This window comes from Branchiostoma floridae, chromosome 2, assembly GCF_000003815.2.
Source record: "Branchiostoma floridae strain S238N-H82 chromosome 2, Bfl_VNyyK, whole genome shotgun sequence".
NCBI classification, from domain to species: Eukaryota; Metazoa; Chordata; class Leptocardii; order Amphioxiformes; family Branchiostomatidae; genus Branchiostoma; species Branchiostoma floridae.
The window spans coordinates 12,765,952-12,781,594 of NC_049980.1; the positions used below are offsets into that span (position 1 = coordinate 12,765,952).

Here is a 15,643-nt window from a genome sequence, read left to right on the forward strand (position 1 = left end):
GTGAATTGTCAGGCCGAACGTATTTGCCAGACGTGACTAGACTGTTGGTGGGTTGGCTGTACCGGCTGCTCAGCAGCTCACCAGGCCGGGCAGCGACATGGAGGTGGCCATACATGTAAGTTACGCATTTGTATGTACCTTTACATTTGAACATGCAGACAAGTAAACACTGGTGAACATGCAAAATGCTAAAAAATATACGACACAAAATACTAGGTGACAAGTACCTTCTATCTTTTATTCTAAGGCTATCACAACCACATTCATTCGTGTAGTCAAGATATAGAAGTACACTAGGGTAAAGTGACACGAGTGTGATAGATTGGTATCACTTACCAGCTGATAGATTGGAAACTACACTCATGGCTTCCATATTACATTCTCCTACAGCAGAGTACCGTCAGTCATTTATTCCTGACTGTACTCTGCTTTCCTTCCCTTTTGCCGGCGGTATTACCCGCCCTACTTATTAGATATTAATGAGCTTGCCCTTATATGGGCAGTCAGCCGTTGGGGATCGGGCGTTGGCATGGTGAGCAAACAAAGTCATGGTAAGACGTAACATGATTGGCTGGTAGCTTCCCAGCGGCCTTTGCGAGACAGCTTCCGACAAAATGAAGCCCAAGGAAGGCCTGTTCTCTGATTGGTTGACAGCTTGTTTGTGGCGACAATCATAATACCCGTAGGTAGGCCCTGGGACAGCAGGGCCCCATAAGGTAAATGCCGTTGGGGACCGGGCGTTAGGAGGATGCCATATTAGTGCTACCATTACAACTATCCATTGAACTAGTTTCACTTCTACATGTACTGACATGGCTACCTGGCTAGTGTCACTTCAACAAGTACAATAATTAAGCAACAACACAACTTATTTGTCCATCATTTTGGTACTACTTCCTTGTCATTTCTGACCATCTTCGAAGGGGAAAATTTCTTTCGAAATCAGGCGAAAATTAGTAATTAATGTTATCTATAAAATTTACTTGAACGTGCTAGTGGCGCCATGACATACCTAAATTATAGCGGTGTTGAATGCTACAACACCATTTCCCCTAACTGGAAGTTGTACATGTGTCATTTTATATTTTACAGAGATGGGTGACGAATCCAGGGGCGCATGCTAGTGAAATAAAGGTATCCTCCAGCTACTATATTCGATGTGAAACAAATAATTAACTTGCGCAACAAACTAAAGCGGAGCAAATGTCAAAGTACAAAATCAGTGTATTTACATTGAATTTGCTGTCCTGCCACCGAAGCAATGATTTTCATGGGACAGTCATAACACCACTGCATATTACAATGTACATTGCAATCAAGGACATATTCAACAATTCCTTATTTCCAGGCGTTCAGTGACTTTGTCGGTACTTTCAATTTTAGGAATTCTTGAGAACCCTTCCACGCCTTATCAAGGATGACATCAAGGCCATTGGGAACTACTGCTGTGCTCTAGAGATAGGTAATTATTACAAGGAAGTTCATAGCTTGTTGAATGTATCTATAGTATAAGACTGAACAAAAAAAAGTGAACATACATGTTGTTTATTGTACAAGTCCTCAAAATTGGTGTGCTTCTTTGAGCAATGATGATAGTAAAACGACAAATGACCACCAAGATCGACAAACGAAATTACTTTTGAGGAACACGTACATGTCATGTAGACTCACATGACCACATGTACAAATAGACATGGGCGTGTCAAGAAATATCACATTGAATTTTCCAGCCTCTGGGCTGACCATTGGGGAGTTACTGGCACATCTATGTGACACCGCAATGGCCGTCAGGCGAGTCCGCCACACCCGTGTCTTCTGCGCAGCCACCACCAACCTGTTGCAGCGCATGTGGGGGATGACACCTGTCTCCAAGGAAACGGTCATGTGCTTCTTTCAAGATGTCGACTTCGCCGCGGTGGTTGGGGAGGATCGTAGTGCAGCGCTCCTGGCGGAGTGCCTGGATATGGCGCCTGACGCAGGATGGCAGACGATGTGTCAAGAGATTGTTGACATCAGGAGACAGTTCATGAGCACTGTTATACGGAACCAGGTACTACAACTAATTAGTACTCTAACTCACCTTTACTACGTGGAAAAGTTTCACCAATTATGTCCCTCAAGACTTTTGACATGCAATACGATTTTAAAGAAGAGTTTGGAGACCCCATACCTACAGGAAATCTCTAGAGATTTTAACGTTATGTTTCATCTTATCGCATTGACTATGCAAATAAGACTGTAAATAGCATGCTATATCTTTATTTAGGATGACCTTCTTAACAAAAACATATTGTACGTGGCAAAAGTCCATATTTACATTTTGTTATAAATTATGCAAATGAAGTGACATAATCTATGTATCGCGGTGCACACCTTTCACTAACATATGACACAAGTAGTAATCTCCACCAATTACCTCAAAGGAATAAATGCTTTCACATCAATTATACAAATTAGACTCTTATGTGAACAATTAGTATCTGTTAATGTTTCACCTGCCACTAAATATGTACTTTACGTATGTAAATTCCGATCATTGAAAACACTGAAATTACAATTTTTTCTCATTAGTTATGCAAATCAGTCCTGATTAGAGTTATACAGATCAGTCCTGATTTGCATAATCTGTATGTCATTATCTCTATCTAAACTACCTGCATATTGAATACCATGTAAATCTGTACTTCTTTTGTTTAGTTATGCACGTTAGATATTAGACAAAAACGCAAAAAATAAAGGAAATATGTCAAACATGTGACACGGTCCTATAATTTCCTAAGCTTTCTTTCAGGTTGCATCAGAGCAATTCCTTAGTAACACTGATTTCTCCGTATGTTTTTGCGCAGTTCATAACAAGTGCAGTTTTCTCCGCCCTGTCACTGTGGCAATGCCGTCAGACCACCGAAGAGCTGAGGGAGGTTAAAGACAAACTATCGAGCGACTACGACAGGAAACTCACCAACATCAAGTCCAGGCTGGACAAAGCTGACAGGGATTTTCGAAGTATTTTGGACAAATTTGAACAGGTAAAATATCTGCCCATACCGATATGGAGTCTGATAAGTTACTAGTATATACTATGAATGTTACATACTATATAAGATATGTTATTGTCCACAGGAGGACCAGACAGATCCCATCATGCTCCTGGACGTCAACATGCTGACCTCTGATCTACGGAATATTAGTCATGACCTTGAATTGCTCCGAAATGACGTCAACAAGGATCGACGTGACGTATGTGGCAGGCGGAATAAGCACCTGATAGCCATGATTCCATGGTACTCTGCTTGTAATACAGTAATATATGTTGAATTTGGTAAACACAAAATTCACATTGAATGAGAGATGTAAAAAATCACGTAAACTCATTATTGTTCGCGGAAATTTTAGTTCGCGGTAAGAGTGGGCATGACGATTTCGCGGTGATGTTTGCCGTGAAAACAATGCAGTCGCATGAAATCACATATATTCGCGTATTCGATGATTTTGCGGAGAGACGGGGGCCAAGACCGGCACCGTCAAAATAAATTACAAGCGATCTTGATTAGTAGTCTTGCAGTACTATTAAACGTAAATAAAGAAATACTATTTTACTACATCTGAATCTAAAATTTACATGCTTCTTCTCTTTTCTTATAAAACACGAATATTTCAGGAGATAAAATGCTGGAAAATGCTCGTTTCTCATTGCAGTGCAGTTGGAGTAGCTGGGGCGGCAGCGAACCTGCCCCTGGCGTTCGCTGCCGGGGTTACAGCCGGTTACAAAGCTCTGGCTGTGGCGGGAGTCGTGTTGAACGGCGGGGCGTTAGCCGGGAATGCCTACTGCGCCAAGAAGTGTCAAGACACCATCTCTCTCATAGACGACAGGCTGGGCGCCATAGCGGAGTACGAAGACAGGTTGGATATATTTATATTTCAGCCATACCATAGGTATGGTGAAATATATTGTATTCGTAATGTTTCTTTCTTTCTTTCTCCTGTCAAATCTTCAGAACACGGTATCTCCGTTGTTCCTCAACCGAATGACTTGAAATTTGGCACAAGGGTAGAGTGGGCCAATACCCTCGGGCGTTTTTTTCATTTTTTCCATATCTGTCTCTTAAATGATTTTATTAAGGTTTTTTGGTCATCTTAAGACCAAAACTGTATATTTGGGCCCCCTGTACCCTGGTATTATAACCGAATGAGCTGAAATTTGGCACAGATGTGCCTTGATAAGTCCCCCATATAGATTCAATATCAGTTTTGGTGTACAGTACAACAAAATGCTTATTTTTGCGATTTTTTGACCAATTTTTGACCAAAAAAGGACACTTTTGGCCCCTGTACCCTGGTATTACAACCAAATGAGCTGAAATTTGACAGAGATGTGCCTTGATAATGCCCCCATATAAATTTAAGAACACTTTTGGTGTACAGTACAACAAAATGCTTATTTTTGCGATTTTTTGACCAATTTTTGACCAAAAAAGGACACTTTTGGCTCCTGTACCTTAGTATTGCAACCGAATGAGCTGAAATTTGACACAGATGTGCCTTGATAATCCCTTCATATAAATTCAATAACACTTTTGGTGTACAGTGCAACAAAATGCTTATTTTTGCGATTTTTGGCCAATTTTTGACCAAAAAAGGACACTTTTGGCTCCTGTACCCTGGTATTACAATTAAATGACCTGAAATTTGGTATAGATAGGCATTAGATACTTGGTAACAAGATTCAAGTAAATTTTTTGACATAAACAACTTTAAAATGATTAATTTTGGCACTTTTCTGAGGGGAAATTTGTTTTCTTTTGGCCTCCTGACGTGACCTTCCGTGACCCCGCACAGAGCCACACCTGTGCGCGTCAGCCGGAGAGTTAATTGAATCAAAGACCTAGCCAATCAGCGAAGAGGAGGCCAAAGGCTAATTAATATTCATAAGCGGGGCCTCATGATCCCGTATATAGCAGTGTTCCCGCCAGGGGGAGCAAAGCCCGCCTAAGGCTCTCGCATTTTAGACTATTCAGAAGGCTTTATATTGTATCAGTTCTTAGGGGCATATCTATGATAATCGCAGCAGTCACTTAACTTCTCTTCAGGAGTTTAGCGTAACACTGTTTCAGGTCAAACCGTCAAAGGCAACTAAAAACAAACTTTAACGTTACTGAGTTCAACAGTACTTATAACTTGTTATCCGAAGTTGAAACGCTAGCGATGGTATTTTCGCTGCGCTGTTAGCTCCGTGCGACTGTTGTTGACGGTCTTATAACGGTATATTTTGCACCCCTGTACCCTGGTATGAGTAACATTTGGTATAGATAGGCATAATATAGTTGGTAAAATGATCCAAGTAAAATTTTTGGCATAAAGTACTGTAAAAGGCTTAATTACAGCACTTTTTTTTAGGGGAAATTGGTTTTCTTTCGTTCTCCATGCCGTGACCTTTCGGACGTTCACCCCACAGAGCCGACATCTGCACCTGCGTCTAGCCGGCAGGAAGAGTTAATTCAATTAATGGTTCAGCCAATCAGCGAAGGCTAATTAATATTCATAAGCGGGACCACACAATACGTTAACTTGAAGACTCAGGCCGTACAGACTTCTCGTCAGGATTTTTTCAAAGCGTCGGACAGGGGTCCGGGGGCCGCCGAATGTCCCTGGCGGGGTCCAGGGGCAGGGCCACTGTGGGGGGGACCCAGGTGGGCGAAGCCCCCCCGGAAGCTCTTGCATTTTAGGCTATTGAGAAGGCTTCTTTTATCAGTTTTTTTAGGGCCATATCTACGATAATCGTAGCAGTCACTTACTTCTCTTCAGCAGTTTGACTTTAAAATATTTCGGGTCAAAGCTTCAAAGACAACTAAAACCTCATAAACAACAAACTTTACTTAGCTCAACAGTATACAAAAATATTGTACGGGTTGCCATCCTTAGTTGAAGCGCTTATTTATAGCGCTAGTATCTTCGCTGCGCCGTTAGCCGCCGTGCGACTTTTGTTGACGGTCTGATATCCCTACGTCGCCGCCTCGCTGATATTCCCACGGACATGTTTCAAAAAAAATACCCAGCAAAAAACGCTGTTCTGCGTCAAATTCTATTCTATAAAACTCAGTGTTACAGTCTAAATATTTTGTAGAAGCACCGCTGTAGGAAAGAAGGTCCAAGCAATGTAAAACATCACGTAGCATGAAGTTCGCTGTCAACTGGCACACAGCACATGACTGTTTGAAACTCTAAGTCTAATCAACAGCCGTGTTTGATTGATAGCCGGCGGTCCTATGATGAAGTCGTCGAAAGGTGCGTTAGTTAGAAAATCTGCGTTTAGTTTTGATACGTAATTATAAGTTAGACAGTGGCGAGAATGATTATTTTCTCATCAATATTTCTCTTCAGAATTATTTGAACTTAATTGTACATCTAAACAATTGGCTTACCTGTGCAATGTTTATATGATTAATGATCAGTGTACTGAAATCATGTGTAACGTACGGCTCCTAGTCAATAGATCAGCATTTTCTCTATAGTGACCACCTGTCTATAGTGGCCACATTTCCTAGTGCTGTTGTTGTTTGGCATAAACTTTGAACATTTAAATTGTAAGTAACTTTAAACTGCCAGAGTTTCAGCCCAATAAAACACTCTCAGCGCCAGGGTATAAACAGACTGACCAGATAGACGAAAATAAATCCTCGAACAAGGTTCAATCGTATCTTCCGGGTCTGGCAGGAAGTTGTTAAACTAAAATAAGAATAGGCTCGATGGTTGATTGCATACAAAGTAAAACAGTTTAACAGTTTTACAGCTTGAAGAAAACAAACGCTCCTACAGTACCTGCACCTGCTTGATAATTATTAAATCGTATGCCCTACTTGAATAAAAAAAGTTCATTGCAATAATAAATGTACCCACATCACAAGGAGCTTATACTTTTTTAAACTTACACCTAGTTATCGTACTGAAAATTGTTAATGACATTACATGAAGTCATTCAACAATTTTCAGTCATGATGAAAATTTTCTGAATAGAAGGTGTGATTATTGTCATTTTCTGAAAAATAGAAGCAAGCTCTGTTTTTACCTGGAGTCAATTCACAATACCAGTCCACTTTGGGGGATAATGTACTGTTAAGAGGATGTTCCATTTTTGCGCAGGGGTGATTTGGAACAGTCCAATGTTGCGTGGGAAGGGGTATGGCTGAAATATGCTGTATTTGCTCTTAAGCAAATGTCGGCCTTTCTAGTCTATTTCCAAGTGCTATCGCGGGTTTCGCATGAACATACTCCAAACTGGATACTGAACAGGGGTACGGTGTTTTGATGATTAAGATATTTTTGATGGTCCAATCGACCACATGATACCAACACGTTTCGCTGTAAGATGACGAATAGCTCCAACTCTAACCACAACTCGAACCCTAGTTCCAACCCAACCCTAACTCTACTTCTAACGACTTCACCCTTGCCCTTGCCATAAACACAACTTTCACAATAAAAGTTTAGTTATACGTAGTGATTTGTGGAAACTTAAATTTACAAACCAATTGAATTTCATAAGTGATAGCAAACGCCTTGGCAACAAAATCTACTGATATCCACTGCAAGTTTTGTTTTAGCTCCAATATAAGGTGTTGGTATTGTCTTTTTTTCACTAAAACAGTATTATGAATTCCCGTGATTTGTCTGCATCTTTAGGGTGACAAAGGCCTTGGAACGTGTCCATGAGCTGCAGCAGGACATGGAACAGCACGCGCGGCAGCAGGAGAGAGCCCACCGCAGAACAACCAGGCGGAACGCCCCTTGGATCATTGCATAAAATATGCCACCATATTCCCTTGTTTCTTGGCAAATATAAATTCGCCAGTCTCTGAGGCGTGTTTGATATGTATTTGAAAGATCAACAACAGAAGTACTGGTAGAGCACTAGAAAATGTCTTTATTCAAAGTTAGCCGATATGTAGTTTTTTCCAAGTTTACTGTTACTTTTAATTATTTCATCATCGACTTCTGTTGTCTACAGGTATTCCAAGCATATAATTATAAAGAAAATGAAATGAGTAAAGCATTTGTCTGCAGACATCATTCTACATAACAAACCTGGTTTATTTGGCAAAGGTATGTGTTCGTGGAACTCTAGTTGTATTTGTGGAAAGCAGCAAAGGGCAAATCATCACATTCCATGTAGTTTCATGTAATTTACATGAAGCCATTTTTGTGACGAAATTCTTTAGGGACATCCAAGCGAATGTCTGTGTAGACAGATGCTAAAACTCAAACATGGCCTTGGAGATTTCTCCCTTCTTGAGCTGCGCGATGGCCTCCTGGTACTCCTGCAGACGGAACATCTTAATGCCCAGTCGGGAGAAGTCCTTCAGGTAGCTTCCCGCCATGCCTCGCGCCAGCCCCTCCACTGTGTTGACCATGGTGAAGGGGTTGATGAGACAACCCACGATCTTCAACTCTTTCGAAAAGATCTCAAACGGGGAGATGGAGATTTTCTCCTTGGGAGGGCAGCAGCCGAACTGGACGAAGGTGGCTCCGCTACGGAGCCAGGAGAAGGCCTGGAGTGAAACAAAGTCACGATAATCGTAGTTCTGTATTTATGTTTAAACGTTTCTATTCATTAAATGGATGTTAGGCAAGGCCGTAAGTTCATGACCACAGGTGCATTTATGACACTAAACGACCCCTCATCTCTGCATATTCGACAATGTAAACTTCCCAAACTTTAGGAGTCAAACTGAGCGACAATCTTCTGATTAAATTTTGCTACAAAAATATACCTGCTCTATTGCAGGTGGAAATCCACTGCAGTCCACGATGACGTCATATCCTGTTTCTCGGATGTTTTCGTCACTGATGTTGGCCTTTAGTTCATCAGGATGAACCGCCTGGTAGCTTAAAAAGAAATAATACGATCAGCAAAAAACATATTAATTGACAGTTGTTTCTTCTTTAACTGAGTTGAAGCATGATGATTTTCAAGTAGCTAGTGGTAGTGCAAAGTGTGTTGGGTTCTCTTATGTGCAGTGGTTTGACGCTTGAAGGCCAACGCTCGAAGCTTCCTCATACAAGAGACCGCCGGCTTTTCGTCACCATCCGAAATGACGAATGCAATCCCCTTATACTAAGTATATATAAGTTATAGCAGTAGTTTATACGCAAGCATTTCCCAGCAGGTATGATGCAGAAGCTATGAAAAGAACATCAGTATAGAGACATTATAAAAATACTAAAATATACTTAAGTATTTCAAAATGAAAAATTACCCAAGTTCCAGAGCAGATATCCTGTTGCGGCGTCCCTCTGCTGGCTCACTCACAGTCACGTTCCGGTAACCCTGCAGACAGTCACCCAAACAAGTACATCTCACAAACATGTGGCAATTCCATGCATCATTAATGCAGTCATATCTTAAACGTGATAGACATTCCTAGACATCACAAGTCATATGGGGATATTCAAAAGAACATTATGTAGTCCAGTAAAAGGCGTTACAGAGTAAGGTAGTAAGGCGTCATAAACTTGTACATTCATACAAGAGTAATGCAGAATAAAATACCTTGTGGTGAAAGATTGTAGACCACAATACCCCGATAATTCCCGCCCCTAGAATGAGTATCCGGGAGTCCAAGGATGGGTTGTTCAGGTTTTCCCAGCCGCGCAGAATGCACGAGAGTGGCTCACACAGAGCACCCTGGGGAAGAGTCACTTCCACCGGAAGTTGATGCACCATCTCTGACGGAACCACGCAGAAGTTGGCCATTCCCCCATTCCGGAAAATCCCTATGGTCGTTCTACATAATCAATCAATAACATTATCAACCAAAACATAGAAAGATTGATAAACATAGAAAAATCTTTGAATCTCAAATTGTTAATAGATAAATTTAACAGATACAGTCCTGTATATTAGTAGATAGCCGTGAGGGTAATGAGGCTGTTAAACGTGGTCGAGGCTCCTCCTCGAGCACAGGTGACCCCCGTTTTACGTCCCTCCCGGAAGACGATTTCATGGAAAGCTTCGTGAGGCTACAGCAAAATACACCCGATATTATTGTTATTATTATTATTACAAAAAACAATCATGAGGACCATAATAGAATGGGTTTTATGGATCTAGATTAGATAACTTTAAGCTGATATCATATGTAGACTTTATTCTTTCGACATACGAAATACGCGGTCCCATTTAGTACCTCTTGTTCGCTCAAAGGCATTGTTAACGCATGTCCTTGGTTACAATACTTGTAATAACATAATATCAGCCCCTTGTCATCTGTTGTCGTCTTGTGTAACACAGACGGTTTTAAAGCAGGCAATAAATCAGTTATATATGAATAAAACGTTGTTCTGTACGTTGAAAAGCAAACGAAACAAACAAAACTACTACCTAAGACCACCGTTCTGACAATGGTTGGTTTGCGCCTTGAAGCATTCCCTACAGTTCCCACATCCACGGTTAGGGTCCACGCACACACGGTCACCTGTCGTGAAGCCCTTCACACCTGGACCGATCTCTGTAGTAACAAATATATTGTCGTGATGTAAAGGTGGGGTCACACATGCGTATATATTCAAGTCCGTTTGAGGTGCGTATGAAGCTCTTAGTCTCTACCAGGCTCCACAGGTCGCAGAGAAAATAGTACAAATTGGACAAATATAGATATATAACATGCTAGATGAGTTAGCTGACCGAGAAGTATGGCTGCATTGTCCTCCACCACGACTTGTCTAGCACATGGAAATTATTATGAGTGCAGGAACACACACACATAAACAAACAAACAACAAGACACCATAAACAATACCGTTTAAGAGAAATAATGAAACATAAACAAGGAACGCATAAGAATTCAATTTGAAATGTATCACCATTAGAAAATTCAACAAAAGTCGATTTTGAACAATCAATTTTGATCGCTATTAAATGTTACACTAAAAATTTATTTCCAACCGTCTGACCTTCGATAACACCAGAGAACTCGTGACCCAGAATGACCTTCTCGGCCGCAGGGAACTCCTTCTGGATAATATGTAGGTCGGTTCCGCACACACCGGCATAGGCCACCTGTAGGATCATAACCCGGGGATTATGGTATATATGGTTTGCCAAATATCTACGACAAAATGTATACACAATCCACAAAATCCACCACTGGTCCCTATCACGTCACGGAGTGGTGTTCTACGATGTAGCAGCCGTGCTGATTGTCACAGTTCAATATATACGGGTAGAATCATACGACATAGCGGCAGGTAGATTGTTGTTGGTGTGTTTGGTACTGTCTACGAAATGGATAGAAGTTTTATGTCTGATAAATTTTGCAGAGTGGCAGTCATGCAGAGACATTACCCTACCTTTATGACAACCTGTCCATGTCCGGCTGTCGGCACAGGCACGTTCACCAGTGACAACACGTCGGCTTTGGCGTCCCACTGAATAGCCTGCATTACTAAAACTTCGTCTAGCAATCAAGACTTCCAATCCGCAACACACCGTCCCGAACCAGTTACAACTTTGCCGTGTACAAAGCACAAACTTAAGGTTCCTACGTTAGTCTTATACGAACCCTGGACAGCTTCCCTACTCTGATCTGAGTGTCCAAAGTTCATGGTCAGAGCGCAGCGCGGCGGCACTAAGAACTTTGTAACGTCGCTGAGTGTACAACTTCCGGGTTACTGATGAGACTGAACCATTACAGTTTAGGGAGTTTTTCGTGGTCTCTCTTTACTCATGGTATCAAACGGGGACAATCCCTTTACTGGATTCTACCGCAAAACCTGTTTTGATTTGGCAGCCTCTTTGGGTGCGGCCATGTTGGATTTGACGTCAAGCGGGAGTCATCTTGTCACCAGTTGGAATGTGACGTCATGTTGCCAGTGGGAAGATGTAGATTGCTTCAAGGTTAGCCTAACGTTAAGTTGCTTGACGGGTGTCGCCAGAGTTGGGCCTTTTGCTTGCATCTAGACCCAACGGTGAGAGATCCAAGTCAACGATATAGTTAGATTTTGGAACCCCTAGTGGCTTTGACATTTCTGGACATGCCATGGATCGGGATTTTTGAGTGTTACAACAAAGCCCCAATTAAAAAAAAAACACTAATTACCATTTGACATCAACTTAAAGAAACATGGAATGCTTTTTGTCCGTTCTTACTCATTTTTTATGTTGTGGGGAATTTGTTTTCCCAAATACACAAAATATAAATCTATACCATCGAAAATCACATTACACTATCAGGCTTACTCATAAATAAGTTGTGATGTTTATCTGTCAACACTGAGCCACTCCCATGTCAGAGGTGAGACCTTGAGATTCCAAGAGTTTGACTCACAATTATTATATATAAGTGAACAAACGGGTTAGACATCATTTCATTCAGAAGTGAGTCCGCGGTGGATCAGCACTAAAAGACATCTAACATTACCGTCCGATCTGTACCTCACAGGTGAGAAATGTTCACTGTAAAAATGCCAGAAGTACTCTGGGGAAGGTTTTGCTAGTCTACGTAATAATATAATGATATGATAAATTTTAGAATAAATACTACAGATAGTTTTTTTTTCTATACTAGCTAGAAAGCTTGCGCTGTGATGACTGTGAAAACTCTGTTTGAAAAGACTAGAACCATTTTCTACGCTTCGTGACAGAGGCTTTCCCTCGCTTGAACTGGTGTATTTCTTCTTCTTCTTTTCATAACTACAACGCGTTACATACACAAAAAAGTAACTTATATTTTGTCCAGAACGTAGTTTATTTAGATCAAGGTCAACCTCACCAGATTATCAATCACAGCCAGTGCATTTGTTTTCAACAGTTGATATTTTGTGAAGTAGACGAATCATGCCGAATGTACCTCTACCGTACGCGAACGCCATGGAGGCACAAACTTTAAGTAGTGAAAAGATCTCAATCATAGATAGTACTTGTCGTAAGAACAGGTAAACATGTTGTCCTTGGAGCTATGACGTAGTACGGTTAAGACGGTATGTAATAGGGTGCACGACGAGGGTAACTTATCTTTAGTTACGTAAATATCTTAACGCAAGTATGTATGCAATCTCATATATCCTAACATGGAGAAGTGGCTTTATTCACATTTTCCTAAAAATTACGGTGAGCAAGCCAGTTCATTCAACTTTAACTAATAAGGGTTCATCTCAGGACACGGGCTATATTTTGGACATGGTTAACCCCGGATAGTCAGCGGATGTGTTGAATTTCAAGGTCTAATTCTAGATCCTCATGAAAGATATAAAGAGGATGTTATCAAGAGATACTACACGAGGATGTGAGTCATAATCACGTGGAGAAAAAGAATTGACTTGTTTTCGATCTTAGGACAAGTTGATTTGATCATATGACCTCTGATCATATGACCTTTGATTCTTTGATCAAGAAAATGCTAAATGAAAAAAAGTTGCCTTCATTATGAAATCTAAGTGTCCAGGAAGGTTGAATAAATCGCCAAGCACACAGAGTATGGAACACCAAACAATAGATTCTTCATTGTTGTTCTTTCATACCTTCGACCTCGGAATTGACGTTGGGTTACTAAAACATTCGTATATGTTTTTCTCTACACTTTATGATAATCTACGGTATATTTTGACGCATTTTGCAGCTGCTATGTATGATTTACAGTTTGGTTGCAAACATTTTTTGGAAACGGCCAAAAATTGAGGCGTGTTATCCATCAGATCAACATGGTTAGGAAGCGACAAGAATAAAAGGGCCAAGAAAACCTTTGTAGAGCAGTCTAGTCTGGGATCGCCGGTAGAGAATACAGATCTCACATACGAGGGGCGTGCAATAAGTAATGGTCCTGACCCACTTCCAGTTGTCTGATCTAAATGAAATTTTGTATGTGTAATAATTCATATCTCTATGGGTTATGTTGCAAAAGACAGCTCTGAACTAATTGTGGTTTCTGATTTACTGGTGTTTGAACTTAGTCAGGTGCGAAATGGACCAGGTGTGAAATGGAACCAGTTGAGTGTCGCGCAGTGATCCGGTTTTTGTATTTGAAAGGACGCACACCAAAGAAGACTTTTGATGAAATAAATGAAACTTATGGTGATGATGCCCCATCATATGACCTTGTAAAACGCTGGCATCCTGAATTCAAACGTGGCTGGAAGTCTGTGGAAACAGCTCCCAGACCTGGTCGTCCCTCTTGTGCCATTGATGAGGCATCAGTTGGAGGACCAACCTGGGGTGTCCTACAAAATCGGTTTCCAGAGCTGCATCAAACAATGGGAGAAATGCATAACTCTGGGTGATTCCTATGAAGAGAAAGACTAATAACTGTGCCAAGTTTCATTAATCTCCTGCTATGGGAAATGGGTCAGGACCATTACTAATTGCACGCCCCTCGTATACTAGCCTAAGTACCATCCTCCGTAGTAACCGTTGGCTCAATACTTTCGCTTGCTAACCACGTTTCCATTTCGTTCCTTTTTATACAATCTCATACTTTCGGGGCACCCTTGAACTCTACAACTTTCATATCATCATACTTTGCTGAAGAATTCGAAAGTTTAGGTGAATATTATCTGTACTGCTTTTCTATGGTCTATGTACAGTATGGGCAGTAAATAAGGTGCGAACTACGTACATTTTGCTGCAGTAGTTTTCTCCAAGAATTACATGTCTATCAATAAATCCAAGTCGCTAATTTAGAAAGTTAAAAGTGGTTGACATGGAATGACATACTGACTTGAATGTACTTCTTGATTACCCAGGAACGTTAACGTAAAATAAACGGTCGTCTGATTTCCCGCTGAACACGATGAAAGCGACCCTGGTTCTGTTTCTTGTTGCCCTTATCATCTCGTCCCAGTTGATGACGTCTGAGGGCTGCGGTGGCGGCAGTAGTGATGGCAGTAGTGATGGTAAAAATGCAGCACGTTGTGTTTCCTGTTCCTGTCACTTTCTCTCATTGATAATGCTCAATATAACACTCATGAAGAAGGTTATGTTTTGGGTGGCGTTTGTGTTTTTTTTGTGTGTGTGTATGTAGAAGATCAACAAAACTTGAGAACGCCTAGCTGGATGTGTATTGATATTTGGTAAGTCGGTAGGTATTGATGAGACGCACCATGATTTTGGTATGTAGAGGGGTCCAAAACCTACCACTAAAAGTTATCTGCCACCAAAAATCTAGATCATTGGTTCATGAGTAGAATAAACCACAGAAAGCCGTCCAATATCAAATCAGTTAACAGCAATGTCCAGTTTGGGCAACATTACACTATTACTCACCTCACCTCACCTCACACTAACTCACAAAACGTAATACGAAGAACAGACAAACAGACAGCCGCTACCCAAAATGTAATCTTATTGAAGAGCTTCTCTCCATCAAACACATGTAGGCCGAAAGCGTAGGAGCATGAAAGAGCTGTTTGCAAACCTCCAGACCGAGGATGGGGGTCACAAAGAGGCCATGCGGGATGTGGACAACAACCCACTACCAGAATGGAAATGAAGGAAGGTAAAAAAAAGTTTAAAAAAAGTACACCACTTCTTATGGCGTGGTAAATAAGTTGTGTCAGCGCGCGCCATTGTTTTCTGAGTGAGGTTGGGGGGGGGGGGGGGGGGGAGGGTGCTTTCTGAAAAAAAAAAAACTTACCAAAGAACCCAGAAAACCAAGAC

The 15,643-nt window shown here is 41.1% G+C and overlaps 3 protein-coding genes and 1 long non-coding RNA gene across 4 annotated transcripts in view; 2 read left to right on the forward strand and 2 right to left on the reverse strand.

Annotated features, from left to right (window-relative positions):
- The window catches only part of LOC118409414 (ubiquitin-conjugating enzyme E2 W), a 14,712-nt gene extending 14,285 nt beyond the window's left edge, over nucleotides 1-427 (reverse strand). The window contains exon 1 of the mRNA XM_035810430.1: nucleotides 420-427. The gene's annotated coding sequence lies outside the window, so the exon portion shown is untranslated. The remainder of the gene's footprint in view (nucleotides 1-419) is intronic.
- LOC118409408 lies at nucleotides 46-7,848 on the forward strand. The gene is made up of 8 exons (XM_035810421.1): nucleotides 46-115; nucleotides 1,093-1,134; nucleotides 1,384-1,462; nucleotides 1,731-2,050; nucleotides 2,847-3,026; nucleotides 3,121-3,281; nucleotides 3,697-3,900; nucleotides 7,678-7,848. The coding sequence occupies exons 1-8, from the start codon at nucleotides 98-100 to the stop codon at nucleotides 7,796-7,798; spliced, it is 1,125 nt and encodes a 374-aa protein (XP_035666314.1). The 5' UTR covers nucleotides 46-97; the 3' UTR covers nucleotides 7,799-7,848.
- A 50-nt stretch (nucleotides 7,849-7,898) lies between these two features.
- Nucleotides 7,899-11,698, reverse strand: LOC118409409 (D-altritol 5-dehydrogenase-like). Its single transcript, XM_035810422.1, has 7 exons — nucleotides 11,344-11,698; nucleotides 10,948-11,053; nucleotides 10,376-10,502; nucleotides 9,545-9,779; nucleotides 9,252-9,322; nucleotides 8,766-8,880; nucleotides 7,899-8,543 (listed from the first exon to the last, which is right to left on the reverse strand). The coding sequence occupies exons 1-7, from the start codon at nucleotides 11,434-11,436 to the stop codon at nucleotides 8,247-8,249; spliced, it is 1,044 nt and encodes a 347-aa protein (XP_035666315.1). The 5' UTR covers nucleotides 11,437-11,698; the 3' UTR covers nucleotides 7,899-8,246.
- A 626-nt stretch (nucleotides 11,699-12,324) lies between these two features.
- Nucleotides 12,325-15,643, forward strand: part of LOC118409419 — a 4,098-nt gene continuing 779 nt past the window's right edge. The window contains exons 1-3 of the long non-coding RNA XR_004830442.1: nucleotides 12,325-12,434; nucleotides 14,731-14,880; nucleotides 15,364-15,482. This is a non-coding gene — a long non-coding RNA (uncharacterized LOC118409419). The remainder of the gene's footprint in view (nucleotides 12,435-14,730; nucleotides 14,881-15,363; nucleotides 15,483-15,643) is intronic.